This window comes from Accipiter gentilis, chromosome 34 (assembly GCF_929443795.1).
Source record: "Accipiter gentilis chromosome 34, bAccGen1.1, whole genome shotgun sequence".
NCBI classification, from domain to species: domain Eukaryota; kingdom Metazoa; phylum Chordata; class Aves; order Accipitriformes; family Accipitridae; genus Astur; species Astur gentilis.
Window position 1 is genome coordinate 7,469,306 of NC_064913.1, and position 16,132 is coordinate 7,485,437.

General features: G+C 40.6%; 1 protein-coding gene across 3 annotated transcripts in view; it reads left to right on the forward strand.

Moving 5' to 3' along the window:
• Positions 1-8,146: 8,146 nt before the first annotated feature.
• The window catches only part of ACSS3 (acyl-CoA synthetase short chain family member 3), a 92,108-nt gene continuing 84,122 nt past the window's right edge, over positions 8,147-16,132 (forward strand). For all 3 annotated transcript variants that reach the window (XM_049791972.1, XM_049791973.1, XM_049791974.1), the window contains exons 1-2: positions 8,147-8,539; positions 15,689-15,833. In XM_049791972.1, coding sequence (XP_049647929.1) covers positions 8,208-8,539; positions 15,689-15,833 — 477 coding nt within the window. In that variant the 5' untranslated portion in view covers positions 8,147-8,207. The remainder of the gene's footprint in view (positions 8,540-15,688; positions 15,834-16,132) is intronic.

A 16,132-nucleotide genomic window follows, 5' to 3' on the forward strand; every position in this document is an offset into this window, starting at 1 on the left:
TTTATAACAAGCTCTTTCTTAGAATTTAAAAAGTAGTTCAGGTTGGTCAGAGATTGTGTAGCTCACAGGGTGCCAATTGTTTGTATACGTATTAATACTGAACCTTGTGATAGTTGGTTATGGTGCAGTCAGCAAGCAGAAATAGCAAGCTTTTCCATTTTATTCATGATGTTTTATCTACTGTCCCGTCTATGTTAGTGCCAGAATGAGAGGAGATAGATTTTTAGCTTTTGTTTTCTACATTTACCTACACTTAAATAAGGAAAGAAGACATTCAGTAGCAAACCATAACTAGTGTAAAAAGGGAGCAAATACTGTAATTGGGAAAATAGAATGCTGTGAATTCATTTTTCATTAAATATGTTAACTGTCAAGAAAACAGGCCAACTTCTTGGGAACCGAATTTTACAGAAGATGCCATCTGGCTTTTCCAATTGTTACAAAGAAGGATGCTTTTTTGTTTGTTTTGTATGAGATATCATAGTGTTCTATAGAGGGAGAGAATCCTTCAGGGTGGCTTTTTAAAAGAAAAGAGACTTTTAAAAATATCAGAGAATTAACTGCATATAAAAATGATTTTCAGCTGTTAATGAGTCCATGTAGAATTTTTATATGAGATGAAAACCAAATCTATTTAAAAAGTAAGGACTCAGCTTTTGCTCAAGGACTTTTTCTATATTCACCATGAGATATAAAGCCTGGACATTGGTTTTGCTGGCCTAATATTCCTAGCGGCCAAGAAGTCATACTTTGGACTCTGGTTTCTAGAGACCATTATACATGGACACAACAGTTTAAATGGGCTGCTTGGGGTCTGACAGCCAATAAAGCAATCTGTTCGGTTATAGCCTGTAAGACTTGGTTCTAAAATTCTAACAAATTCCCAAGCTCACATTGGATGCTTAAGCTGCCCTCTGTAATGCACATCTAAATATTTCACACAAATATTAATGAATTCAGTCTTGTCAAAGGCTGTGATAACAACTGCATGGCTTAAGAAGAGTCCACTAGAGAGCTAGACCTTCAAAATGAATAGGAAATTTAGCCTCCGCTATTAAATTATACAATAAAATATCATTTGTTATATAATTCCAAGTACAGAAACTGGATAACTGAGCAAGAACCAGCTGAATGTCCTTTAGATTTATAAGTAACCCAGCTATTCCAGTGAGCAGAAATATTGAATATAAGCCCCTTAATCTTATTACTGAAAAATAAATCTTGAAGATCCAATATTGTGCATTATCTAAAACATATACCTAGAAGTCATTCACTGCTTTTCCTTAACAGGAGTGAGCAAATATTTGAACACGCAGTGTGCATGTTGAAATTCCTTCCTTTGACCCTGAAAAAGCAGAACCGTATAGGTACTTTAAGTAAACTTCAGGGTGCCTGGAGGAGGAAAAATAACACAACAGTGATAAGGCAAATGATCAGGTTTCAATGTGGGATGTCTGCCTCATTGAATCCCACTTCTATGATACTAATTTGACAAAGGAATTGGTTTTCCTGCCTTTTTTTCAGTTCCAGAGAGCTTAAATAGGTTATCTGATGGCAGAAGATTCTTCACTGCCTTTTACCTTGAATTTCTCCTTGATGTGTGAAAAGTAGGGTAAGTGTCCATGAATCTGCTATACTCATTTTACATTAGTATAAGTATCTACAGAGACTAAAAAATAGTACCTTGTGTAGCCTCTGCTCTGTTATAATCAATGACTTTTGGCCTCTAGTGAGTCTAAAATTTTACCTTGCAATCTAAAATCCCCATAGCCATGAAATTTAATTCTGGAATCTTATTTCTGAGGGTGCAAACATAAATGACTGGCAGCCTAGTTCAGCACCATAAGAGAGTGAGGCCATGAGAAAATGTGGACCTGAATGTACAACTGAATGTATTTGGACGTATGGTTTTGCTGCTGGCTTACCAGTTAAGAGTTTTTCTGCTTCATATAATGATTCTCAGGCCTGAGATTCTTCCAGAATCCTGTGACATGCTAATTTGCAAGATGAGCTATAGAAAAAGCTATTTCCAGAGATTATTACTGATGTTATTTGGGGCAAACTGAGTGACAGCTACTATTTCTTCCCTAAGCTGCTGTGAAATTTCATCCATTCTTCACCAGTCTGAGCTGCTCAAAACTGGGATCATTCAAGAAATTCACAGATTTATTTGTTGTATGGCTCTGGATGAACTCGCATTCTTAAAAATATAGCACACATTAATAAATGACAGTTGTAATGGATTATGCTATGGACTTTGCACTTAGTCAATTTAGGTGTTAATTTCTTGTTTGCTTGCAAGATAATTCTGCAGATGAACTACACCAGCACATTGCCACAGTGTTTGTACATTAGCTTTTCTTGTCATGCAGTGAGTGAATATAAGGAATAAGGCTTCCTAAGTGGACTAAGGATCATGAAATATGTCACAAGGACAAAATCCAGCAACTATTGAGAATGGGATTGCAAGAATGAAACTTTGGGAGATAACAAGAAATGGAGCAGACTAAGCCAACATCAGTTATACAAAAAACCGCCCTTCAGTATATGTTAACATGCTGAGCCGTAATTTGCCATGGGCCAGGCTCCTAGGCAAGTTTGCTGCCCTTGCAATACGACTGATAGCTTCTTGCAGAGGGATATGACAGGTGACAAGATAAGTACTAAAGCTGTGCCAACTAACTCTGTGCTCCTAGGAGCATCCCAGGAGTCTTTAGCCCAGCCAATAACGCAAGTTCTGCACTCCTTGTGCACCCAGAGCTCTCCAGTGAAACATGGAGCTTTGAGTGCAAAAGCAGCTCAGTATTAGATTTTAGGTATTCTGAAAATCTCAAGCATATGTCTTTTTTTTCCATCTTTAGCTACATACAAACCATATCCCCCTCACCCTCCCCAACCCCTCCAAGACAGGAGACAGAATCTCTGTACTTCAGACACAGGGAAGTCTGGATATTCTGGGAAAAATCAGCCCTCCTGTTTTATCTTAGCCAAGGAAGGTTGAAAATACAACTTAAAGTCACTGCAATTTTTAAGCATAGAGTTCCTCCAGTAGTGGCTAACTTCTTCAAACTTCTTGGGCTGTATTCTCAATTTGAGAAAGTGTTGCTGATAAGAAATATTGATATAACAGGTAATTTAAAAATTATTTTTATGCCAATAGTGACATTAATACTTAGATTGAGGGCTAACGAACTATTTCATAGTTCTGTGAAAAAGACAACCTTCTGGGTAAAAAAAGGGTTGCAAAATCCATGGTTATTTTTGTTATCAAGTTCAAAAGGAACATCGATAAGAATGCAGGTGAAGTCCTTTTGTCTCCTTCAAAGAATATATATTGAATGTTGAAGGTTTTGTAATAACAGTGCTTGTGCCTGTGATGGTTCTGATGCAGTGATCTGGAAAACAGTGGTAGAGCATACCAAAGAAATGGGAACAGCTTTGGATAAAACAGCAGATTTTACTCCTGCAGAGACAAACAATCAATAATCTGCAATTTCAGGAAGCTGGGCAGCCGAGGGACATGGATTACCTAAAAACCAAAGTGCAATGACAGTCTTCATAAAATTACATCATCAAGTTTGTAAGTTAAGTCTACAACAGCAGAAATGCAAAGCAGAAGCTAAAATTCTATTTGTCCTCCACTGAATTTACCACGGTCTCTTTTCCTCAAGCATGCTTAAATACTGAAGAACATACCATAAATTTTGCTTTTGCGTGAAACTATTTTGCTTTCATGTGCTTGATTTATTATGTGGTGTGTTAGTTCTTTTAGTGTTTTTTTAAAAATTAAGAAATCCCCATTATCTATCTGGTTTTGCTTCTCACATTTTCAAAGTCTTCTTATAACTTAAAAGTATGGAAGTTCATTGCCCAGCAGAGTTTTATCAAAGTTGTCTGAACATTTGACTCGGATTTATCAGGGTCTCATGTGAGTAAGACTACTTGCATGAATAAAGCTCAGCATATGCCTGAGAAGCTTTCTGAAATAGAACTTAGATCTGGAAAAATATGGATGAAATACAGGTTGTCCTGAACTGTAAGACCTCCTTGGGGAGGAATCAAATGATAACATCAGTAATAATTGATACTAAAATCACATTTTCATCCCAAAGGATCTCTAACTCATTGTCACCTGGATTGAGTCAGACTTTCATTTCAGCACTTTCCAGAAGTCTGTAAAAAGTGGCTTCTGCCTGCAGAGACAGATATTTTAGCATTTTTATAAGTTCTCATTGTTTGTCCCCCAGCACACTATATACTCATTTCCAGAAGACAGAAATAAACGGAAGGTCATGAATTTCCAGCACTTCAGTGTGCAAGCGCGTCATCCACCATGGGCACATTGATTTCACTACTTTGCACTGCATCACTATTCTAAATGCTGCAAAAACTAAGTATACCTCTGACATGAAGGCATCTTTAGGCTGGAAGGCAGCAGTCAAAGAAGAGCAGCGAGTACAGGTATTTCTGTGGGTTTTTTTGTTTGTTTTGTTTTTTGTTTGCTTGTTTTGGTTTGTTTTGGTTTTCCCTATGACCAGATCTTACTATTGCAGAACAAACCATGCCATCTTTTACATTCACTTAAAACAGTCAAAATATCTACTTGAACAGTTCTATTTCAAAACATGTTTTTTTTCCAGTAATAATTTAATAATTTTGAATTCTGCACAAGATTTTTAGTGGATTTCAAGTAAAGCTGTGATATGTTTAATATTCTAAGACTGGATATTAAACTGCAAGAATAACTATATCTATTTATATACCATAGAAGGTGCTGGTTACTACTACTACTTCCATCACCCTTCAGGAAAATGGAAAAGTTTATTTTGACTTGAACTTAACTCTGCACACTACTGCATATTGTAGAAAACTGTGCCTGCCTCTATTTTTTAGACATCAACGATATACAGGACTGTGAAACTTCCTTGTACAAGACTGGTAGTTCTTCGGGATAGATACAGTCTAAGAGTTGGACAAAAGGTGGTACAGAACTATAGCAAAGTGATTTAAAAAATGTACTAATTCTTAAACTACAGTTTTACTTTGTGCTTACAAAAGCACAAATTTGAATTACCAAAGTTTGGAAGTCTTGTACACTAGGACAGTCAGAGCATTTCGTATACAGGAGGGGATATTTGTAATACCTTTCTGCTAATTTTTTTTCAACATATATGTATCTTCAAACATGCATGTCTTACACTAAAGGATACGATTGCAGCAAAAATATTTCTTTAAATGAAAGAAAGGCTTCAGATAAATGATTTTGCAATTGCAGAAGTACCCAGGCCATGCTTCACAGTTTGTTCTTTGCTAATCTATGCCTAGAAACATGCATGTATTTTTCAAGGAAGTCTACAGCTACAAGGGTAATTGCTACACACATCACTTGACATTACTTCAAAATTCTTTGTTCAGAGTGAATTTCAGGAGCATCAGGTTTTGCAAAAAATAAAAAAATCCTTAGAGGGAAAATTCATCAGTTCAGAAATCTGCTACAATGGCATTTGTAGGTGAACCTTAAATTGCTGGTAAGCAATTGGGAGAAGTAGCAATCCCTTCTTTACCCTTTTAGCTATCAGTACGGGCTGTGATGAGTTTAATTAACAAAGTACATTCCACAGATACTCATTAGAAACACTCCTTCAGGAAACCGATATTAGGATGTTAGCTAAAATAGGAATTTAATGCACTTCATGTTCCAATTAAGTTCATTTGTATCCCCTACACCTCTGGTGTATTCTTTCTAGTAGGACGTATATTCAAAATGAATACCAGTGCATTTACTGTTGCAATGCAAATTCCTTTGCCAAATGCTTAATATCTTCACAAAAAAACACACACTACGGACAGAGTGGAAAAATGGTTAGCGTTGCTCTTCAATGTCGCATCAGCAGACACAACCCAGTAGGTGTTTAATCTCAGGATACTTCTTTCAGTGTTAGTGCCTACAACTAACGTGTTACAGAATACACATACTTAAATATTTCAGCTAGCCTGGTGTCCACAGTTTTCTCCCCAGTAGAGAAAAGGGAGATGTTCCAGCTCAGAAACAGATTGCTATCACCACCCAGAGGCTGGCTGCATCCAACCGCTATAGGACCCTCCCTAACTAGATGGGCATCAAAGTGTTGGTGATCCAAAGAACCGTAGCTTATATGGCAATTAATCTGAATGGTTGCTCCTCAGGAGTGGACATAATGTACCTCTAACAATTTGATTTGGGGGAGTGGGCTTCACAAATTGGGCTGAGGCAATTGATACGTCTCGCTAAGTCCACCAGTTGCACGCCTGAGGTAGACAGTCATCGCACTGGATTCAGCCACATAGTGGGCTTGTGAACACCCTCAAGTCTAAGGCTGTGTGTGCTGAATTCTGAGCAGGCATCAAAAAAATTAATCAAGTTTCCATAACAATTTTCAGTCAGAATGGTTCTTTCAAGTCAAAATTAGTCTAGCCATCATAAAGGTAGGAAATAAAAGAGATAATTCTGGGAATATATTTAAAATGCCAAGATCAACTACATGTGACCTGACCGGGAACTTGTGCTCTTCAGGCATATTTGTACAATGCATGCAATACTACCAGGCATCCATCGGTGGCATCTGATTTCAGGGTGTCACAGTGTTTACAGTCTCTGCAAGCTTCCCTCTTTATTTTATTTATTTTTTTAAATCTTGGCTCATGGACTCTATTGACAGCAATTGTCCTGTCACAGTGGTGAAAGTGTGTGAGAAAGCAGTGTACTCAAATGTAATCATAAAATTATTACATGTGAGAACACATATTTTTAGTTTTCTTTTTTTTTTTTTTGAGAAACATCTTCTATTTTCTTGCTTTGTTGGCACGTTGGCATTGCAGTAAGAAGTTTTCATAAAATGTCCGTTTAGTCCTTCAGGTGTTTTAGGGTCTGGGAATATTAACTTCTTTTTAGAAATAAGCCTCTGATGCTTGACTTGGACATTTTGGAGAGCGCATTATGCCACTCAGGGCTGTACGTTATTGAGGCACTGATGGGGAGGAAAGAGGTGAACGGCAGTGCAGCGTGGGACAGGTAGTTCATACCACACTGGGCAATGGTAATAGACTCTACAAGCCATGGGAAACTCTCTGTGAGTTAATTATATTTGCCTCAGAAAACAGAAGCAGCAACCAGTCTTTATGCTGAAAGACTATTAGTGCTTTTGAAGGTGACCTAAAAGTTCTGATGAACTTGAACTCTGTAGGCCAAACCTCCACCCCTCTTGTTTTTTTGAGCCAGGATAAGAAATTTATTTCATATATTAAACCTACTGTAGTAGGTAAGCAGTCTAGTTTTTCTCATCCCCTTATTCCTTTACCTGCAACGTGATATGTTCCTATCACACCAATTCCACAACAGTCAGGTAACGGACGCCTAAGTTAACCATGAATATAAAGCCTATTATAGAGTCCCCCTTAGCCATATGACACTTTTATAATGTGACTGCAGGAGGAATTTCCTGAGAGACCTGTAATGGATAGACTTACTACAGCGCTAAAATAATTTCGTAAGGAACAAAATAACATCTCTGAAGCCGGTGTATGTCTTAGCTGACTTGTGCGTTATAGTCCTCTGAAACATTACCACCGAAACTCAGGAAGGGGTTCTAAATATACGCCAAGATGCGCAAACCGAAAGATCCGCTACCGGTGACGGCGGTCTTCTGGCAAACAGAACACACATTTTTCCCGGCACAGACAGTACCCCTCGCTTCGTCACAGGGAAGTTTTCTCAAAGCAAGAACGTCTGCCAAAACAAATACTCGAGGAGAGTTACGGCTACTACCTGTCGTGCAAGCCATCGAGTCACAAATAACCTCGGGTCGCCCCTTTTTCCGTCCCTCTCCGCCGCCGAGCGCTGACGAGGCCGCCCGCCCCGACATGGCGCCCGGCCCGGCCCGGCCCGGCCCGGCCCGACCCTCCCGCGGCTCCACCGGGGGCAGCAGCCGCCGCCGGCCTCTTCCTTCCCGCCTTCCCGCCCGCCCCCGCTCGGCCCGGCCGAGGCGACGCTGCCCGCCCGGCTCCGACTCGCTTCCGCGTCCCCTTGTCTGAGGGGAGCCGGCGTGCGGGGGCAGCCCCGCCGTGCCCCGGGCAACGGCGGCCGCCGCCGCTCCGCCTTGTGCCGTCCGAGGGCTTTGCGGAGCCTTAGCGAAGCCCGTGCGGCTCCGAGCCCTTGAAGGCCGCGGAAGATGGGCTTCCTGGGCAGGCTGGCGGCGCTGCCGAAACTCGTCGGGGGGGCGGCGGCGGCGGGCCGGGGCGGCGGCGGCGGCGGCGGCGGCGCCTGGAGGCGGCCGGGAGGGCCCTGCGCGGGGAGCCCGCTGCCGGGCCGGCCCGCCGCCGCCCGCCTCCCGCCGCCCGGCGGCCGCGCCGCCTCCTCCCGGGCGCTGGGCGAGTACGAGGAAGTTTTCAGGACCTCCGTGAGGGAGCCCGAGAAGGTGTGGGGAGCTGCCGCCGAGCAGATCCAGTGGTACAAGCCCTGGGCCCGGGTCCTGGAGAGGGGCCGCCCGGGGAGCGCCTCCTGGTGAGTCTGCCCGTGTCCTCCCCGGTGCGGGGCCGGGGGCTCCGCCGTGGCGGGGAGGGCTGCCTGCCGCGGGGGGCTGCGGGTCTGCTGGGTTGCGGGGGTCGTGTGGTTGAGACGAAACTACCCCAGCACGTATTCGGGCTGCGGCAGGAGGAGGTGGCTGCGGAGCGTGGGGGAGTTTAATGATTACCCTTGGTCCCGCTTAATGATTAAAAGCGGCAGGGATGAGCGTGTTGGGGTGAGAGGGCGGCTGGCGGGCACTGGGGCGGGTGAGCCCACGCGTGCCCGAGTGACACGGGTGAGCGCGCCCTGCGCTCTCCAGGCTGTCCCCTCTTGGGCCTCGGTGGGGAGCGGGCTGCTGCGAGCACGGGAAACCCGGCACCGGGTGCCAGGGGAGGCAGGGGTGCGAAAAGACAGACGCGGTGGCTTTCGGAGTTGCTTAAACTAAGTAGGTCAGAATTTAGAGGATGTGGTTAAGGTAGCGTTTGGCAAGAAGCATTGGCGTTGCGGTGTACATACCCGTGTGGCGAGTGGCAGAGTGACCTGAGACAGAGCGTGATATCCTTCTTATAAATTGGCAGACAGGATTTTCAGTACTTCCTCAAAGGCAATTGCCCTGTTAAAATTTTGTGTTGACCACCCCTGCCTCTTTTTCAGCAGGTTTACATCATGCTCTTTGATCTTTTCTCAAGGAGAAGCTGATATAGAATGAAAAAGGCAAACCAGGATGAGGGTCGTCTTTGGTACATTGACGTTCTTTGCCATTTTTCTATTTTTTTCTGGTTTGATTTTAATTTTAAAATACTAATCATTCTAAAAATATAATTAAAAATATTAATCATTCTCAAATCTGCCAGCATGAAGAGATACAGAACCAGTCGAGTGGAGCTCGCTTTCTTATTGGTGTCTGACATTACTGCTTGGCACCTCTAGTAGTGAAAATTGTTTGTATGTCTTAAGCTGAATGTTAAACAGCACCCAGCCAGGATAAATCTCTTTAAGTCTGCAGGGCTGTATAACAGTCAGAAGGCCTAAACCAGATGGATGGGGCCCACTGACCTTGATTTTTAGGTCGTGGCACTATGCAAAAAGGGCAGGTAGGATTGCCTGCATAATTAGGGTCTAGAGAAGGGTCTAGAGCACAAGTCTTATGAGGAGCACCTGAGGGAACTGGGACTGTTTAGTCTGGGGAAAAGGAGGCGGAGGGGAGACCTGATCGCTCTCTACAACTACCTGAAAGGAGGTTGTAGTGAGGTGGGTGCTGGTCTCTTCTCCCAAGTAATAAGCGATGGAACAAGGAGAAACAGCCTCCAGTTGTGCCAGGGGAGGTTTAAGTTGGATATTAGGAAAACTTTCTTCACTAAAAGGGTTGTCAAGCATTGGAACAGGCTGCCTGGGGAAGTGGTTGAGTCACCATCCCTGGAGGTATTTAAAAGACATGTAGATGTGGCCGTTAGGGACATGGTTCAGTGGTGGACTTGGCAGTGCTGATTTAACGGTTGGACTCAAGGATCTTAAGGGTCTTTTCCAGTGTAAATGGTTCTATGATTAAAAACCAGTAAAGCGCCCTGACTCTGGCATTCCTGAACAGAATAATGAAGAAGTTGATACAATGGTTACTTTTTAAGAACTAAGGAATGAGAATTATTACATGCTAGTGAGCATGATTTTGCTATCAGATTGCGTCAAACAAACGGTTTGATTTGCTGAGCATGATAAGCTTGCTAGCTGAAAGTAACAAGGTTAGGTCTTTTTAAAGCATTGTGACTTCTCAGATGGAAGTTATTTGGCCTTACAGCAGGGATAACTGGATAAAGTTTCATGGGCTGAAGTCAGACTTATCTTGCAAGGGTCTTTTCTTGGCCTCACTTCTCTCTTGCATTCTTCTCCCTGTGTGGATGCAGATTGCCACAGACTGAAATTATCTTGCTAATGCGGGCAAATACCTGAAGGGAGGGTGTACAAAGACGGAGCCAAGCTCTTTTCAGTGGTGCCCAGTGACAGGACCAGAGGCAACGGGCACAAACTGAAACACAGGGGGTTCTCTCCAAACATCAGGAAACACTTTTATAATGTGAGAGTGACTGAGCAGTGGCACAGAGTTGGTTGTGGGGTCTCCATCCTTGGAGATATTCAAAAGCCATCGGGACACAGTCCTGGTCTGCTGGCTCCAGATGGACCTGGTTGAGCAGGGGGTTGGACCAGTTTCCCTGCAGAGGTCCCTTCCAACCTCAACCAGTCCATGATTATGTGGGATTATGCAAAGATGGAAGTCTCTGAAGACTCAACATCAGGCCATAATTATTGTTTGGATGTCAGGTATCTGTTGCTCTGTTGTGGATAATAGAACATTAAGCAATTCAGATTTGTGTAATCCTCTTTAATGTCTTCATATACAATTTTTTTTATTGAAGTTCACCTTAAGTGATAACGGGCTGTATGTGATACTAGTGTAGTACTGTAATGCCTCTGAAGTCCCACATGGTTACCAGCATTCAGTGTGCTCAGCAGGACGACAGATAGATAAGTTCTTTGAGGAAAAGACTGAATATAAGAGAGAGAGAGGATACTAGAGGCTCTTTCAGAGGACATGTTGAAGAGAAAATGAAGAGGACGGAACATAACTGAGGAAGAGGCCAGGCTTCCAAGAAAAACATAGCTTGCTGGTCTAACAGGGTGAAGATGTAGCTCTGGTTCTGAGGTTTACCTAGGAAGCAGTTTATGGAGACCTTAAAAATAGTATTAAGAAGTTCATGTATGTGCTTCTTGACTTAGAATTTGTCTATTCATAACATATTATTAGGTCAATTAAGAAATACCCATTTCTTGCAGTATCTATGTTTTTGGTTGCCAAACCTGATACTTATGGAAACATAGTCTTCATATATTTTCCAGTCTCATTTACTTCAGTTGAAGAAGTTGAAGGAGGCGGTTAACGTATGTAAAATGTAGCTATAAGGGAAATGCCAATTCATCCTCTCTAAATACTGTAAGAGCATGAAAGAAATGTGCAGCATGCCCTAGTGCATTTGCTTCAGTCTCTGCCATTGGAAATACCAGTATTTTGTCAGTGGGATGCAAAATGATTTCCAAAAGCTATGTGATCAATGTCACCATCCCCTGGCTGTTTTGTTGAGGCAGTAATCCCAGGTACCATTGAGTGTTCTGACCTGCATCAGTGGCTGCTATGGTGCAAAACTTCATCTGGTCTTGCCCACATCAAAAATAATGAGAAGAGCAAAAAAGCATGATTGGTCAAGAAAAGGATAGAGGAATTGAAATTGGTGTAGAAGCCAAAAAGGAGACCTGAGTTTTAAAACATGTAGAATTTGGCTACAAAGTTGAAGGAAAAACTGTTCTTTGTGTTGGCTTTGAAGAGGTCAAAACTAGAAGTCTTAATTTGCAACAAGGAAGATGTAGATTTTAGGTGTTAGAAAGAAAATTCTTTTTAATGCTAAAGAAAGTGAAACACTTCAACAGATTATTTTGGGATCTTGTGGAATCCCAGTTAGAAAGGTTAAAGCGAGTATTTCTTTAGGAACGTGGAAACAGTTTTTCCTAATGTGTGCAAGCAGAGGGGAATTTTGCAAGTTATGTTTTTTCCCTGATTCTAAGATGCAAGTGCAATATAAAATCCCCTTTGAACTTTAGGAATGTTGCACAGATTGCTATTCAAATGTTGCTTACACTTTTAAAAAATGTGACTGGATCAATTAGCATAGTATTATCTCAAAATGTCTAATATTGTCGTGGTTTTGTCTAACATTTTATTCAGCTTCTGTTCTTGCTTCATCTAGAAAAATAAAAAAACCCATCCCATTGATTCCTGGGAAGCTGGCTTGGAGAAGTATATGTACCCGGCATGGCAAAAAAGGATTTTAGCAATATGCTTTTTTTACAGTTGTAGTGGCAAAATAATTTTAATGTAGTTTTTTCTTTTGCATATATGCCAGCTTTATTCAGAGCCTTTACTTTATTTCTTTTTTTATTCTTAATTATCTCTGCTTCTGAACCATTGAATGAAGGCTAAAAATTGTCTCTGAATACAACTACTTTGATTCTTCAGATAGCAGATAGTGTTGAAAATAAAAGCATAACTTTTGAATATTTGAGTGAAGTGACTTAAGGTGTAATTATGTGTTGCCTTCTTCACGACTATACTTATTTAGTTACTAGCAAGTAGGCTGTTGTCACATCCAAAAAAATACTGAATGCAGTAAAAAAAAATTTTCCAGGCCATAGATGGTAGGTGTTAAGCCGTATGTAACGGGAGTCCTGCTATGGAAGACCTAAATGACTGACTTGCCAAGAGTAAAAAATGAACAGGAGATCAGTGCTTTCATGCCCTCTTCTACTCCTACCTCTAAAAGGTTAACAGAGTAGTCATTTTAAAGTATGATTAAAGAGGTAAGTGCATGGGCTTGAGATTCCTGTTTGTGAAACAACAGAAACGGTGCGAAACCTCAGGGCTGGGGTGAGACAGAAGGTACCGAGCCCCAGTCACGAAGAAGCAGTAAGTCCCAGGTGACTGCTGTAGGCAGCTTTGAAGAAGCTTAAGAGGGTCCTAATGTGGGTAACTGCACTCCAATTATTAAAAAGATGCCTTATTAGATCTTAGTTATGCATAATGTGGATTATCAAAGGCAGCTGCTTTCATGGTTGTGTGGGGAAAAAAGACTTACCAAAAGGATAAGTAGATATTGTCAGAATATTGGTTTAAAATGTTGCTGTAAAGCAAGCTGTTTTGATGTTATAACCAGTTTTAAATTCTGTGATTTTTGACAGGAAGAACCTTGTCATGTTGTTCCACCATAGCACCAGTGAACGGTAGATGAGCTCTTCAAAGAGACTTCTAGTGAACAGAATGCAGTTTCTTTTATGTATTAGAGTTGTTATTTTTTACTCTTTTTATTTGTTTTACTCTTCCTCTGCTCCATTTGTTGAATGTTGTTAATTTCTCAGCTTTAGGAACACGGCGTAAAATAAGGTTCTTCAGACTTGGGTTCGGTCAGTAAGCCTCATTGAGATAATTGTCTGGTTAGCAACAGATTAGCATTTTACAGTCCTGCCTATTATGGCAAGATTTACTGGCAGTTCTTACAAACGTCCTGCAGATCCACCTCTGATCTTTCTGCAGTCTATTGGAATATTTTCTTTTTGATTCTAGACCTCGTTTTAAATAGGAGCATCTCATTGATGTCCTTATTCCAAGACTGGGTCCTGGTTTCATGCTGCTGTTTCTTTCCAACTAAAGTTTATTCAAGCAAATCAGAGTTCCTCGCAGGTATTTGTCTCCTTGGGAATTGCTGTATCAACCGAAGTTTGTAGCAGCACAGGGCAGCTTTTCAAAGCCAAGCAGCTTTTATTTGTCAGCCAGAATGAGGTATTTGAGCATGTCCTTGGGTGACAGTAGAGAAGTGAAAGTCTTGCAGTTATGGTCATGGTAGGTACATCTCTGTTTCTCTGATCCCGTAAGAGCCTCCCTCCTTCTGAACGGGGTAGCAAAGCTCTCATTACACTGTCCAGATAGTCTTGGGTTTTGTTTCAACTTGCAGTCACATCTCTTTCACATACTCGTTCGCAAACAATTGTTAAAAATTTATGTGACGGCGTTGATGTTGCCATTTATCTTTAGAAGAATCAAAGCTCCAGTGCTTGCTCATGTTTTGACTGTTCTTTGGTGGTTACACATAGTAGCCCAGGTGCTGCACTCCCTTGTTCCCTTGTTCATATCATCCTGCAGTCATTTGATGTAAAATCAATGGATGACCTGAATCCTACACAACTTTTTATGACAGTAATACAGAGTTTCTCTATGTTACATGAAACAACCACCAATCCTTTATTGTTCGTGCAGTTCTTCTTTTATGGAAAGGGGTTTGTTTTTGGCCCCCCACTTTCTACTTATTAATGGCATTGTAAAGCTGTCATAATAAAAGATTGCTGCATCCTAAACATCCTAACTGGTTTTGGTTTAATAATTGCCATTCGTTGACTTCCGTGCATATGGATAGACGAATAATATATAAAATATCCTGATTTAGAGCAGTCCTTTACTAGACAGGAAAGGTGAAAAGGGAAATACTTTTTCAACTAGTAGTGGGTTACTTCAGGCTGTCTGTTTTTATTTCTAGTTACATTATAACAATACATTATCACAGTAGAGCATCCCCATAGAACTTTTTGGAAACTCTCAACTGTGTTTTTTCTGTGTGTTGCTCTTCTTATTGCTGTAGAGAGATACGTGCAGATAGGAAAATAAACAGAGAATTATTTAGCATGAACTTTAATTTTTAGGTTTTGTGTCAACTTTCACTTAGTAGAGTCATCTTTGTATCTGATGCCTTTTGTATTTTCTTACTTGAGGATTATGCTGCACTTGAATTTTCTTTTTCTGTATAAAATGACAACAAAAATGGAACCTGAGTTTGTGAAGCGTTTTTCTTTAATTAGAAGATGACAATTTTCTGTAAATATCTGGCTGTTGAAGAGACTATGACTCACATCGCTTTACAGGGGATTTTGAGTCACTGATGTAAAACACGGTAATGTCAAATTCATTATGAATGTCAGACAAATTTGTAAGATTTTATAACTGTTGGGGTCAGTTTCATTTAGATACAGATGCTTGTATTCTTAACTGTTATTGCCAAGAGATGAATAAGAATATTTTGAGTCCTGAACCTGTTTTTCTTAAAAAGGGTATGTGTGCATGCCAATACAAAGTAGTGTAATAACATATTTTCATAATGTTAGATTATTTTATGTGAATGTGTGCTTTTTCTGTGAAATCTTAGCTATAAAAATCAGAATGATTGATGAAAAGTAAGTTAAATCAGCACCAAGTTTAGCAGGTTCTTAGTTAAGTCAATTACGGTACAGTACTTTACTTTCACTGTTTTCATTAATAAGCTTATTTAGCTTTTTGAGTAAATGGTGAGATTATAGAATAAAAAATGTATATGTATAAAATATCTGAATATATACAAATATATAATATGTAAATAAAATATAGAAAAGAGTATAATGTTTTATGAGCTATATTTTAATTGCATGCTCTTATTCCTTTAAAAAACCCCATAAAATGCAAAAGAATAGTCTTATTGGTTTGGAAGGCTGGCTGTTACATAGTTCCAACTTCTTTTTTAGGTTTGTAGGCGGAGAGCTGAATATCTGTTACAATGCTGTAGATCGTCATGTTGAGAATGGACAAGGAGACCAAATTGCCATAATTTATGACAGTCCTGTAACAAATACCAAAGAGAAAATAACATATAAGGAACTTCTTGAACAGGTATGTTTGAGAATAACCTTGTTACTGAAAATGGGCAGTAAATATTGCACAGCGGGTAGATACGAGAGAGGTAGAAATGGTCTACCTTGCTAGTTTGTTCCTTTTGCTGTGCTCAGTATTGATTTATAAGCTTCACTACCTGTACCAAATTATACGGCATCTAAGAGGTTTTGATCTTCCTCTAGTTCTTCTTTATCTAATGCAGTTTAATAATTTTTTTCCAAGTTGGTTAAATTTTGAACTTTTTGCTATTGGATTTCTTCCCCCCCAACAGTTCTTATTTCATATTTCAAAGGTAA